We start from the raw sequence: 12,140 nt of genomic DNA, 5'->3' as shown, positions 1-12,140 counted from the left end.
TTTCTGTTTTCTTTCATTTTCTTGTAAGTGTGTAGTAGAATTTACCAGAGGCTGCACGATATATCACATTAGATTGGATGAAGAGTACAAGTGAGAATCTAGGTATCTTAAAGGGATTTGCAACTGTTTTGTTGTTTTGGTGTTTTTTGATAATTTATCTTACATGTTAGTACTGCTTGAACAGTTATATGTTGTTATATTCTAAGAGCTAGTCTATTTGTCTCTTTATTATTCATTTAGTCATTCAACTAACCAACTAAAACTAACAAGATTTATTGAATTTCTGTATACAAGGCCTTTGCTACATGCTGTGCCAATTATCATTCATTGTTTTGCTCCTCAAAATCTACCCTTCATTACCTGCTCCCTGACAGTGGAATTTCACTCTTTCAGCATTTCTTCTTTGTAGCTTGTACAGTGTTAAGCTTTGTCAGTACAGGGTGCTAAAGGGGCATTTTAGTGGGAAGGAGGTTCTACTGGTGGAATTGTGCTTCTGTTTACTTTCTTCTTGCTGGTTTGGCATCGCTGAAAGTTGCCCAGTGATGCGCCCAGTGCATGCAGTGCCCCAGTGAGCTTGCAGCTGCAGCTCTGGTCCGGTGACCACCTTGCTGTGACCCTTCCAGAGTTCACACAGCTCCCCAACTCTCGTGCCGTCCTGCTGCAAGGAAGGGTTTCCTGCCAGGTCCGGCCTGAAGAACGCAGCAAAACTCCTCCACTGCCCAGTAGGCTGCACTCACACCTTCTAAGGAGGTCTGATTCTCAGCAGCCTTTCTCCCCTTTCAACATTTTTTCTCTCCTTGGCTATTGCAGTTATTCTTTAGGGTTCTCAGTACAATGTTAAAGCTTCTACTCTCTTATGGTTAGTAATTCTTTATATTACACTTTCACTGTTACATTTACTGTGTGGCTTCTGTCTTCTGATTGGACTTCGAATTGGGTGCTATCTTCAGAGAGAGATAAGTTGTCCCTGTACACATTTTAAAACTTTTTTTATTGATTGATTTAGAGAGAAAGAGGGTGGGCAGAGAGAGAGAAAGATTTGTTGTTCCATTTGTTTACACATTCATTGGTAGCTTCTTGTGTGTGCCCTGACCAGGGATCAAACCTGCAACCTTGGCATAGTGGGGCAACACTCCAACCAACTGAGCAGCCTTGGCCAGGGCCCCTGTATACATTATTTGAAATGTGTACAAAAGCAGTGCATAATTAAGGGCCAGAATCATAAAGGCAGAAAGTATTATCAAAGACACGAAAGGCAGGGAAAGCTCAATGTGGGCTGAGGCTGGGGAAGAACAGTGGGTAAAAATTGGCTAGGGGTTTAGGTGAGGGGAGGCTTCCTTCCAAGAACATGAGCCCATCTGGAGAAGAAAACTAGTGTGCTATGTGCAGAAACAGTGAGGGCTCTGTCAGGTTAGCGAACGTGGTTTGTGAGGAGTGGGGGTGGGAGGTAAAGTGGTAAAATTACTTTGTGACCATATCATGGAGAGTTGTCAGTACTAAGCCAGAAAAGTGGGAATTTCTCTCCATTTAGTTTATAGGGCACATTCAACATATTTTGAACCAGAGCTGGCAATAAAAATATCATGTTGGTGTGCTAAAGTATATGTGTGTATATATATAAATAAAAGGAGTTTTAGGATGAAGTATGGAAACGTATTTATTTTTCGTTATTTTCTTTGCAGTTAATCCTTTTACTGGCTTAAAGATAAAAATTTCATTAAGATATACAATTCATAGGGCATTATTTATTCATCTAGATCTTAGACTGGTGTTTATGAATATGGGCCTTATACTCTTTGGCTATTCTTTACAATAAAAAAATTGTATTTAGTCTAAGTACTCTCTGCTTCTCTCTCTTTTTAAATGAATTGCAATGTGAAGTTTCTGATTTTTGTGCTTTTCGTTGTTGTTGAAAGAAAGCCAAGAGGCTGTTAATTTGTAAGATGCAAGTAGGGCTTATTTTTTAAAAGCAAAATACCTGTTTTTATTTTCCAAGTATTTATCATTATTTATATGATGTTCCTCTTATAAAACAGTATTCATGTTATTTTTCTCTTTTTTAAAAGTACAGATCTATTGCATGATCATTGTGGAACATTTGGAGAATGCACATAAACAAAAATAAGAAAACAAAAGATGATTACAGCTCCTCCTAATAATACAACTAATATTTTGCTATATATTCTTTGTATTTTCTCAGTTATACGTGCATGAGAATGTGAATATAACGAAAAATAGGAACATCCTGCTTCTATAAGTTGGGTTGGGATCCAGGATATCCTGTTTAAAAAAAAAGAGAGAGAGAGAGTAAAAACTTATCCAAAAATATACATGGCCAATTATTTATTAGAGTGCCATCTATAAGAATCAAGAAGGATATAAAAGAATTTCAAGTTACAAAAGAAGATGAGAGCTGGGAAAAATGAAGCAAAAGTAATATGAGAAACTTATCCCTATACTAAGCTTATTCTGTACTGGGCCTGATAGTGTTATCATGTGAAATCTTCCCTCAAGCTCTGAATCATAATACCACCAAATGGGTATTGACCAGTTTAAAATTTTGATTTCTTATACAGTAGAAGTCCTCTTATCTTCCATGATTTGAATGAATGTTAGCAGGTTAATTGAACTAATTAGTCCTGTAGTCAATGAACATTTAGTGTTGTGGGTAAAAGTTACTGTGTTTCAGAGAAGAAATCCAAAGGGTTGATTAATTTTACAAAATGGTTAGGAAGAGGTGTCAAAATACAACCCTAGTAATACTGAGTTCTGTAACAGTACACCTAATACATTAAGGTAAATATACATCCTGGGGAGAAAATTTTGTGTAATAAAATTGATGTTCAACCTTAAGTGTGACATATTTCCAGTTTTGCCATATGTATCTTTGTTAAAAGGCACAGTGACGTGGAAAACACTGATTGTTTTTCTGGAGATGACCTTGGATTAATACTGGCAGCTGATGTTCAAGTTTCATTTTTGTACTTAGCACTCTGTGACATTTGCCTGCAGTACAGAGACTACGTTTGGGGGGTGGGACTATGAGGTATGATGAGGGTAACCCTCTTTTATGTTTTGTGCCTTCCCATGATAGATAGCCAATAAATATTTATTAAATCAAAGATAGTAAAGTAGCTTAGTTATTTTCAAATGAGGTTTCTGGCAGCTATAGAGCAATGTAGGGACTATTGAAAAATTGGGACCAATGGCCATTGTGAATGGCTGACAGCTTCATGGGTGAGGCTCGAGGCAGGTAATTCTCTCCTATATCAGATTCCCCGTCTAGAAGCTTTGACATTATAGATTTCAGTCCTCATAATTACACAGCAAAGGATCCTTTTTTCATGACCCAGAGTTCAGAGTGGCCAGGACGCTAAGAAAGGTCACACAGCTTTTAGGACTGATGATCTTGGGATTGGAAATAATAAATGACTTCAGTGTCTGTACACTTAGCCTATTTTCCTGCATAGTGTTATAGATACGGAAAAGGAAAGGTGCATAGCTCAGTGTAAACCAGACCCCTGAGGTGTTGCTTTGTTTGATATTAAAAGACCCCTGTTTGGTAATACTAGGTATTTTTTAGAGTAGGATATGGATTTAAACCAGGCTGTACCTATTTGACCATTCAAATAATCAAAGAGTCATTGGCTCTGAAGTTACTAATTATCCTCAATTTTCTAATTCTTGAAATAGGAATAACAACAGGTTATTGTAGAGAGGAAATGTATCAATACATGCTATGTACTTTGAACAATATCTGTCACCTGTAATAATTCAGTTTATTTATTTGTTTGATATCTTCGTATGGCTCTGTTCTGGAAGACATAGTCTTTAGTTAAATTTAACACTTAGAATAGATTGATGTAGTTTTTAGTGTTTTTTTTCTATTATTTGCTCCTTTTTGCTTATATGTTTATTTAACTTTATTTTATGTAATGTCATTTCAGGTTCCTATATGATAGTGGACTCTTCAAATCATGACCCTGGAGAAAAAGCCAGACTTCAGCTGCCTACAATGAAGGAGAATGACACTCACTGTATTGATTTCAGTTACCTGTTATATAGCCAAAAAGGGTTGAACCCTGGCACTTTGAACATACTAGTTAGGGTAAATAAGGGACCTCTTGCTAATCCAATTTGGAATGTGACTGGATTCACGGGTAGAGATTGGCTTCGGGCTGAGCTAGCAGTGAGCACCTTTTGGCCCAATGAATATCAGGTAATCATCCTTTCTTTTCTGGTTAATGCTTTGATGTCATTGAATCTCACTGTGTATATAATACTTAGAGGTAAATATTAGCCCCATAAGAATGTGAGATTGTCTGTCTAACTCTCCCCAACCCTGTCCTTGAGCAGATGTTTAAATACATTACCATAAAATTGTCAAAAAAAAGAGAGAAAAATAATTTCACATATAGAGAAAAAAATAGTTTAGGTACAGAATTTGTTGGTTATTTGGCAAAAAGCTACTTATTTACAGATACATTTCTGTGTATTTGTTCTGGAAGAAATAGTGTTTTTGATAGGAGTGCAGTATTCAGATGTGATTGGTTTACTCATTTCTTGAAAATAACATTTAGAAAATAAATATGGAATAGTGTTTTATGAAATGTGTTATCTAAGATGATGGCAGTTTGAATACTTTTGGTCAGTTACATAAAGTATACAAATAAGCAAACAAAAAAAAGAAAAGCTTTTCTGGATTTTTTCCTCCAGAAATGCTTGCTATAATAACATTTAAATCAGACAATAAATAGTGTCAATACCTAGTTTATGTTTTGTGTGACTGAATTTATGTGGTTTAGCAAAAAAGTTCATTTACCACATCAGAGAGTTGTTCAGTAATCCTCACTATGAGATTCAGTTCCTGGAAATAGAAAGTTATCTCTTTTGAAAGTTCACTTTTGTGTTAGAATTTGCAATTTAAACTGTTCTATGACTCCTTATTTGTAGCTTATTAGAGAGCCTAATGAGAATGTTGTTATGAAATAGTATATTTTGTTATGTGTCATGAGTAATGTATAAGCTAAGAACAGTTTTATTTTCATTATTTAAAAATTAACTATTCAGGTTAGATTAGTCTTTATTCCCAACGAAGGGAAAAATTCAATGCATTTTTTAAATTGCATTGTTTTGAGTTGATTTTCTATTTATTAAAAACCTTTTACTTCATAGATACTGTTTCACAGGTAAAGATCTCCATTCAGGGTCATGTGTCTATTGAGATTTAAATGGGTTTTCATTAGGTACCAGTTGATTCTGTTATTCCAGAACAGAAAGCCATTTTTCTTCGGTCTTGGCGGGCCATCTGCTTTGGGAGGTCCAAAGCTTTGGTAGGGCTGCGTGTATGGTAGCCAGATTGGTGGAAGTGTGTGAAACTAATGCAAAATGCTGGAGGAAAGTTCTGTGGATACATCTCTGGTAACAGTGGTTTCATGACTGCTGTTGCATCGTCATACCGACTTCACAGAGAATCTGTTATTGGAGCTTAACACTGAAAAGAAAAGCCCTGTAATTCAACAAAATTAAACTGTCAGTGAATTCAAACTCCTTCAAAGTTCCAAATTACAAACCTAGCAAAATGGTTAAAACTTTGGGTTCTGGAGTCATATTGCCTGTATTCAACCCTATTTGCTCTTTGCTGCTTGTGTAGATAGTTGGTTAAGAAATCAAACTGTCATACCTTAAAATAAAACATAGAAGTGGAATTTGATAAACCCAACAAATAATATATCTGTGTTATCATACTTCTGTTCCTTTGTGACAAAGAAATGGCATACATTTGTTACTTTTTCCTTATTTTTTCTAAGATCTCTCTTTGAGCCATTGATACTAATAACTTTTTAATGGTGCAGTTTCTGCAATATTAACATTGTTACAATACCTAGGACTGGATTGCTTCTTTGTTTAGTTCATTTGCATGACAAAGCCCTCTAGTTTTCATGGACCTACAATGTGTTTAAGCAAGCAGTAAAAAAAGTTTCTGGGTGAGTTTCAGCCTGGCCAGCAAGATCTTTTTGGAGATCTTTTGTCAGGGAAAAAGATTATGAAATAATAGAACCCATGGGTAAATGTGTCTTTGTTGCAGATTGAAATTTGAGCCACAGATCATTTCTTAAGTGATTACTTTGCTTCCACATATTTTTACTTAACTTGCAAAACTTAACAATCAATGAAAGTGAATAATAGAGTAGAATATTTTTCATATGCTTAGTGCTCAATAAATTATTTGGTTGATGTTTTCATCGATTCTGTCATTTAGATACATAATTGTACCTGTACATTAGTTATTAGAAACAACCAGCTCAACATAAACTATATTTATGCACCCTTTTTGCTATTAGGAAATAGCATGTAAAACTTTTGACTATTGCTTAATGCAGAATCTTGATGGATTTAAAAATAATTAAAATATAGCCATTGCAGTGTGCTGTGTTAGCTGCTTACTCATTTTAATTGTTCTCTCTCTCTCTCTCTCTCTCTCTCTCTCTCTCACACACACACACACACGCACACACACACGATAATTCAAATATTTTTTTCCCCAGACTTTAGGTGAAGTAAAAATTATTCCCCTTTCTTCCATTGTTTACTCAATTTCTCTTTTGCAGAGAATTTACGCTCTCTCAACTTCTTGAATGTTTTTTAATACTCTAATTTTTCTAGTTATTTTTCTTTTATTGTAATTCTATAGGGGAATCCCATATTTTCTTTGCTTGAACCATTCCTTTTCAGACCACTCCTCTAATCAATCCCTTTCTCACACAGTTTTAACAATAATAAAACTATTAAAAAGAAAAGAGTCCCAGACTGCCACTACTTTTAATTAATATGGGCTAATTTTTGTATAAAACATACTCCTGGAAGTAGGGGGGCTCCCCACGTTTTGCGTTATGAAGCTCCCTAGTGTACATATACCTGCAGTGCTGTTCTTTTTTCCATCTTTCTGTTGAACTAAAAATCTGAAACAGCTCTAATATATCTTTGCTGTGACTTGCATTTCCCAGTGATTCCATCTTGCCAGATGCCTGAACAGGAGGCTGACGTGGTCATTTAATCACTATACGCTGGGTATTATTCAATGATGAGGAGATACTAGTTTTTAATCCTAAGAAACTTAACCTCTGATTTGAAAAAGGAAAAAAGAATATACATAAAATTCTGAAGTAAAAGCAAAAATGACTTCCCAAATAATGAATTTGGTTGCCTGACAGATCAGGATGATGCTTATGAAGTTTGGGGCCGGGCTTCAGGGGTGAATTTTGACTCTACTTTCGCAGCCGTACCGCATTGGACATGTCTTTAACTTTTGACTGTAGTTTCCTTCTCTGAAAAATGAAAATCATAATAGTATCCACATCATTGGATTATTACATCGCATGGGTTTACACACACACACACACACACACACACACACACACACACACACACGGTGTTTAGAAAAGTGACACATAGCATGTGTTTTCCATAAAGTTTAGTTAACATTATGTCAGGTAAGCACAACATTTTCAGACTCCACTAGATTTAATATGTACTCAGGATTTTCTTCTGCTTTGAAATCATGCTATTTAAAAAAACAAGACTTTATTTTTATTATTATTGTTATTGTTGTTATTATTTGGAGCAGTTTTAGGTTCACAGCAAAACTGAGAAGAAAGTACAGAGACTTACCATATAGCCTCCCCTATAATCTACATCAGCCCTCAGAGTGCTATACAATCAATGAACCTATATTGGCATCCTAATCACTCAAAGTCCATAGTTAATTTGAAGGTTCACTCCTGGTGTTGTACATGCTAAGAGGCTGATCAATGTCTGGCATGTATCCATCATTATCGTGTCAGACAGAGTTTTTTTCACTGCCCTGAAAATCCCCTGTGATCCACCTGTACTTCCATCCCCCTCATGCTATTCTTCCTAGGCTTTTTTTATTTCTTAAAATGTTAACATACTTTATATCCTATTAGCATGAGGTCAAACCATGCTAACCCCCCGAGGATACAGGCAAAGCCCCTCTTCTCATTACCTTATAGTCTAGATTGGCACTGTAGGAGATTGTAACGTAAATCAGATGTGGGATCTAGCCTCAAGGAGCCTAGTCCAGATGGGAAACGTGAAACATAAATAGACAAAATTTGAAATAATATAGCAATTGTTAAATGACTTAAGAGAGATAAATATGAAATGTAGTGGGGAAAATGAAAACAAAGTGTAGGTTTGTTTCCAAAGTAATTTGAGGCAGAAATAGGACTGGAATTTTTCCCTCGGATTCTTTTGTTTCTAGATTCCGTGCTTTCCACTGTACCACACTGTTTTCCTTAACCCGCAATTATTGGGAGCTACCACTTTCTGCAATGAAACAAAACAAGGAAATGTAAATTCTATGATGTAAGCACTGCAGTGAAACACTAATATATGGAACTGTTTCTCACCTGTGTCTTCAAAACAATAGATGCCTTTTTTTTTGCTCAGTTTACTAATTATAGAAAGTATCACATTAAATTTGTCACAGCCACAAGGTGCTAATTTTACCTATTTTTGTAGGTTTCAAATAACTGTAAGAAATTAAATTGATTAGTAAATAGAAGTAAGAAGAAAAAAAAACATTATGAGGCATTATCTCGGTGTTAAATTTCAATGGAAGATCAACACACTTCTAAAAGTATAATTTTCTCCTCTCTGGAAATCTGACCTGTCTTGTATTTATAAAACTAAGTTCTGCTTTGGGATTAAATCCATTAGTTTCTTACTGAACAGTGAGGTTGTTACCAAATGAGGCAGGCAGACATAACTTCCAAAACTATTAGTGGAAACCTAATCTGCTGTTTTCCATTAACGGGGTGCACATCATTAATCACAAAAATGATGCGTGATGAAAACTACAGGGGTTTGGCCAGAAATTAGGAAGCGATAATACAGCAGAACGTGTGTTTTTTTTAAACCTCTGAATTCACTGAGAAGCAAACACTGAACTTTTGCAACCCGTTTTCTTAACATTTTTCATTGGTTTGAAAAAATTGTAAGAATCGGATGGGCATGGGATTTTCTGTTTTTGTTTCCTTTTTAAAGGTTTATGTTAACATGCATTGCACTGATATTTTGGCAGTGGGATGATTTTTACACTCCAGAGATACTGCTGGCTTTGAATCTAAGAAGACTGGGACTTAAACCAAGGGTCTATTTAGTTAAAATTAAAAAAAAAAAATCTGTAAAAGATTGATCCTTGGAGAAAGACGCTGAAGTAAGAACATGCTTATGAACCATCCGTGCAAAATGTGAGGAGAAGTGGCTGTCGCTCCTGTGCCATAGCTCTTCAGACTCTTCCGATTTCTACAGGCCGTCCCCCAACCATGCAGAGCCCCCCTGAAGAAAGAAAGGCGGCCTGGCTTTTCTTTCTAAGATGGATTAGTCTGCTGGGTGCCATAACCAAATACTAAAGACTGGGTGCCTTAGACAACAGAAATTTACTTCTCTCAGGCTGCAGAGTCCAAAACCCAAGGTGGTGGCCTATTTGGTTCCTGGTGAGAGCTCCTTTCCAGGCTTGTGGATGGCCCCCCTCCCACCGCATCCTTACTAGGTGTGGTCGTATAAACTCTGGATTCTCTTGCTCTTCTTATAAGCGCACCAAGCCTATCAGATTAGAGTCCCATCCTTATGACCTCATTTACCTTTACCTCCCAAAGGTCCTGTCTCTGTCTCCAAATATAGTCTCATGAGGATTAGGATTTCAACACATACATGTGGGGGGCGGGGTATAGGGAAGATACAATTCAGTCCATAACACTAGATATAGCTCATAGCTGTAACTCCTTCATTTATAAGCATTATAACTGACTCTGGCTCATTATCTTGTATAACGATGTTACAGATATTACCAATTTTTTATTTAATAGTCATTCTTCTCCCTTCCACGTTGGCAGGACTCCCACCCACCTCACTTACTTTCACAATTTCCTTTGCAGGTAAGGGTGGCCATGTGACAGTTCTTGCCAGAGACTTATGGGGGACCCTTGGGAAAGAAGTCTCTCTCAGAAAAAAAAGAGAGAGGCATACTGTTACATGAGGGCGTTGATGCTTGGAGCTACTGCCGTTATCATATAGCTGCGATATAGGAGATAACAAACTGAGGGTAACAGAAGAAAGTATGGAAGGAGCCAGGGTCCTACTCTCAGGGGAAATAATAAAAAAATAATAATAAACAAATTTTAAATAGCTTTTAGATGGGTATTTTTCTATAGTCAAAAGCATCCTAATGTACCATGTCGCATCTTTTTTGAGCTTTCAAGTAATTACACTTCCACCACATTGTTTACAGATAAAGCATGTGAGACACATGGGAGAATTAAAAGTTTTTGTACCTGTCTATGAATGAAACAATTCATATTTTTCAGCTTAGGTGTAGAGGGAAGGCACTTGAAATTATAAATAGGGCTGTAAGAAAATGAATCAATCAGTGACTGAAGGAAGTAGAAAGAGAGGAAGGAAAGGCCATCTACCATGCGTAAGACACTGAACTGGATACTTCATGTATGTCACCTTGTTTGGTTTTAATATTTACTATATTTTATCATGTGTATAATGCGCATCCACGCCTTCAGGGAGCACTCATGTATAACGCACAGCCTTAGCACGACCATGTATAATATGCATCCTTATGTTTCCCTCAAAAAATTGGGTAAAATTGTGCACATTATACACAGCAAAATATGGTAATAAAGCGCGTGCATGAAAAAAGGGCTCAGTAGTAAGTCTAAATTGAAAGCAACTTCACAGGGTGATTTGAATTCCTAACAGGGTAAACATAAATTCCTAGAAGGGTAGGCATGCCTCATGCCTATAACTTTTTAGCAAAAGTTTATCTTAGTCTTAAGCAAGCCCTGTCCATTATTTTTGTGCATCCAGGTTAACACAGCTTTGAAAGCCTTACTCTTTAGACCCCTTGGAAGCCCAACTGCTCTCTAGAGCACATAATCTCATTACAGTAGTTTGCCATGTTTTATGCGCATTTTTTTGCTTAACTTTTTGAGGGAAAAATAAGGATGTGTGTTATACATGGGTAGTATTAATTTCGTATCTATATAAATGTTTTTAATTCTTTTATTTATGCTTATGTATTAAAAGTGTGACTCTAGAAAACAGTAACAATATCTGTATGCAAAAATAATACCCTGGAATATGATAATTGGTTTTGTTTCCAAATATAAATAAAAATTTTAATTAAAAAATTAAAACAAGATTTTTTCCCCGAAGGTCTGGGCCAAAAATATGGGTGCACATCATATACAGGAGCATATTATACATGAAAAAATACGGTAATTTTACTGTAATCCGATCTCCACCTTGCTTTCTCCTGCCTTCATGTAATCTTCTTTACATTCCCTCCTTAATTCTAAATGAATAAAAGAAATTGTAAAACTATTGTTTTGGGGGAGCTTTTGAGATCTTGCATCCTGGTATTTTCAGTTTTTTCAAATAAACTCACAAAAATTCTGTATAAGCTTGAACATTTCTAACTTGAATTGCTAAATGAAAGTCTTTTTTATCTTTTGCATGGACTAAGTTGCTGCCAATTTTGTCGCCAAAATTATTCCCCTTTCTCTTCTTTAGTGATTTAATCTTGCTATTAAGTGTTTGGACTTTAGCCATATCAATGACTTCTGAAGTTAGTCACAACTAGATAGGCTGATTTTAGTTATGGCAACCGTAACTTCCCAACATAGGCACTTGGGCTCATTTTTATTCTGGCAAAATACTTGTTATTAAGGAAGCAACCTCTTGCTGCTGATTTTTCATCTTAATGATTCCCTAGTTGTTTCATTTAAAGCACTCCAAACGGATTTGGAAAAACTCCCATGTTATTATAGTCATTACTTTCTTAAACCATAACCCTGTGAGGGTGACTTCTCTCTGGTTCTGACGGTGATTTGCTTTTATTATAAAGCATCAGCTTTACTTTTCTGTTAGAGTCTGTATTGATTCACTGACAAAATTTATAGTTTGTAAATAAATGTAAACAAATGAAGAGGAGAGTCTTCCTAGTTAACACGATAATTGTTGCAAGTATATGACAGCAGTCTCTTGTTATTCTACTAACTCATACCTGTTTTTATTTCATGTAGCAAGAGCTGTCCAGTGTCCCT

At 36.0% G+C, this 12,140-nt stretch overlaps 1 protein-coding gene across 2 annotated transcripts in view; it reads left to right on the top strand.

Annotated features, from left to right (window-relative positions):
- PTPRK (protein tyrosine phosphatase receptor type K) overlaps window positions 1-12,140 on the top strand; it is a 487,710-nt gene that overhangs the window by 183,218 nt on the left and 292,352 nt on the right. For both annotated transcript variants that reach the window (XM_054569944.1, XM_054569942.1), the window contains exon 3: window positions 3,948-4,219. In XM_054569944.1, the coding sequence (XP_054425919.1) occupies window positions 3,948-4,219 (272 nt within the window). The remainder of the gene's footprint in view (window positions 1-3,947; window positions 4,220-12,140) is intronic.

Source organism: Pteronotus mesoamericanus, unplaced genomic scaffold (genome assembly GCF_021234165.1).
Source record: "Pteronotus mesoamericanus isolate MK-2021 breed Mesoamerican mustached bat unplaced genomic scaffold, CSHL_Meso_final contig_20, whole genome shotgun sequence".
In the NCBI taxonomy this organism is placed as follows: domain Eukaryota; kingdom Metazoa; phylum Chordata; class Mammalia; order Chiroptera; family Mormoopidae; genus Pteronotus; species Pteronotus mesoamericanus.
This window is presented reverse-complemented; position numbering and strand designations above follow the sequence as displayed.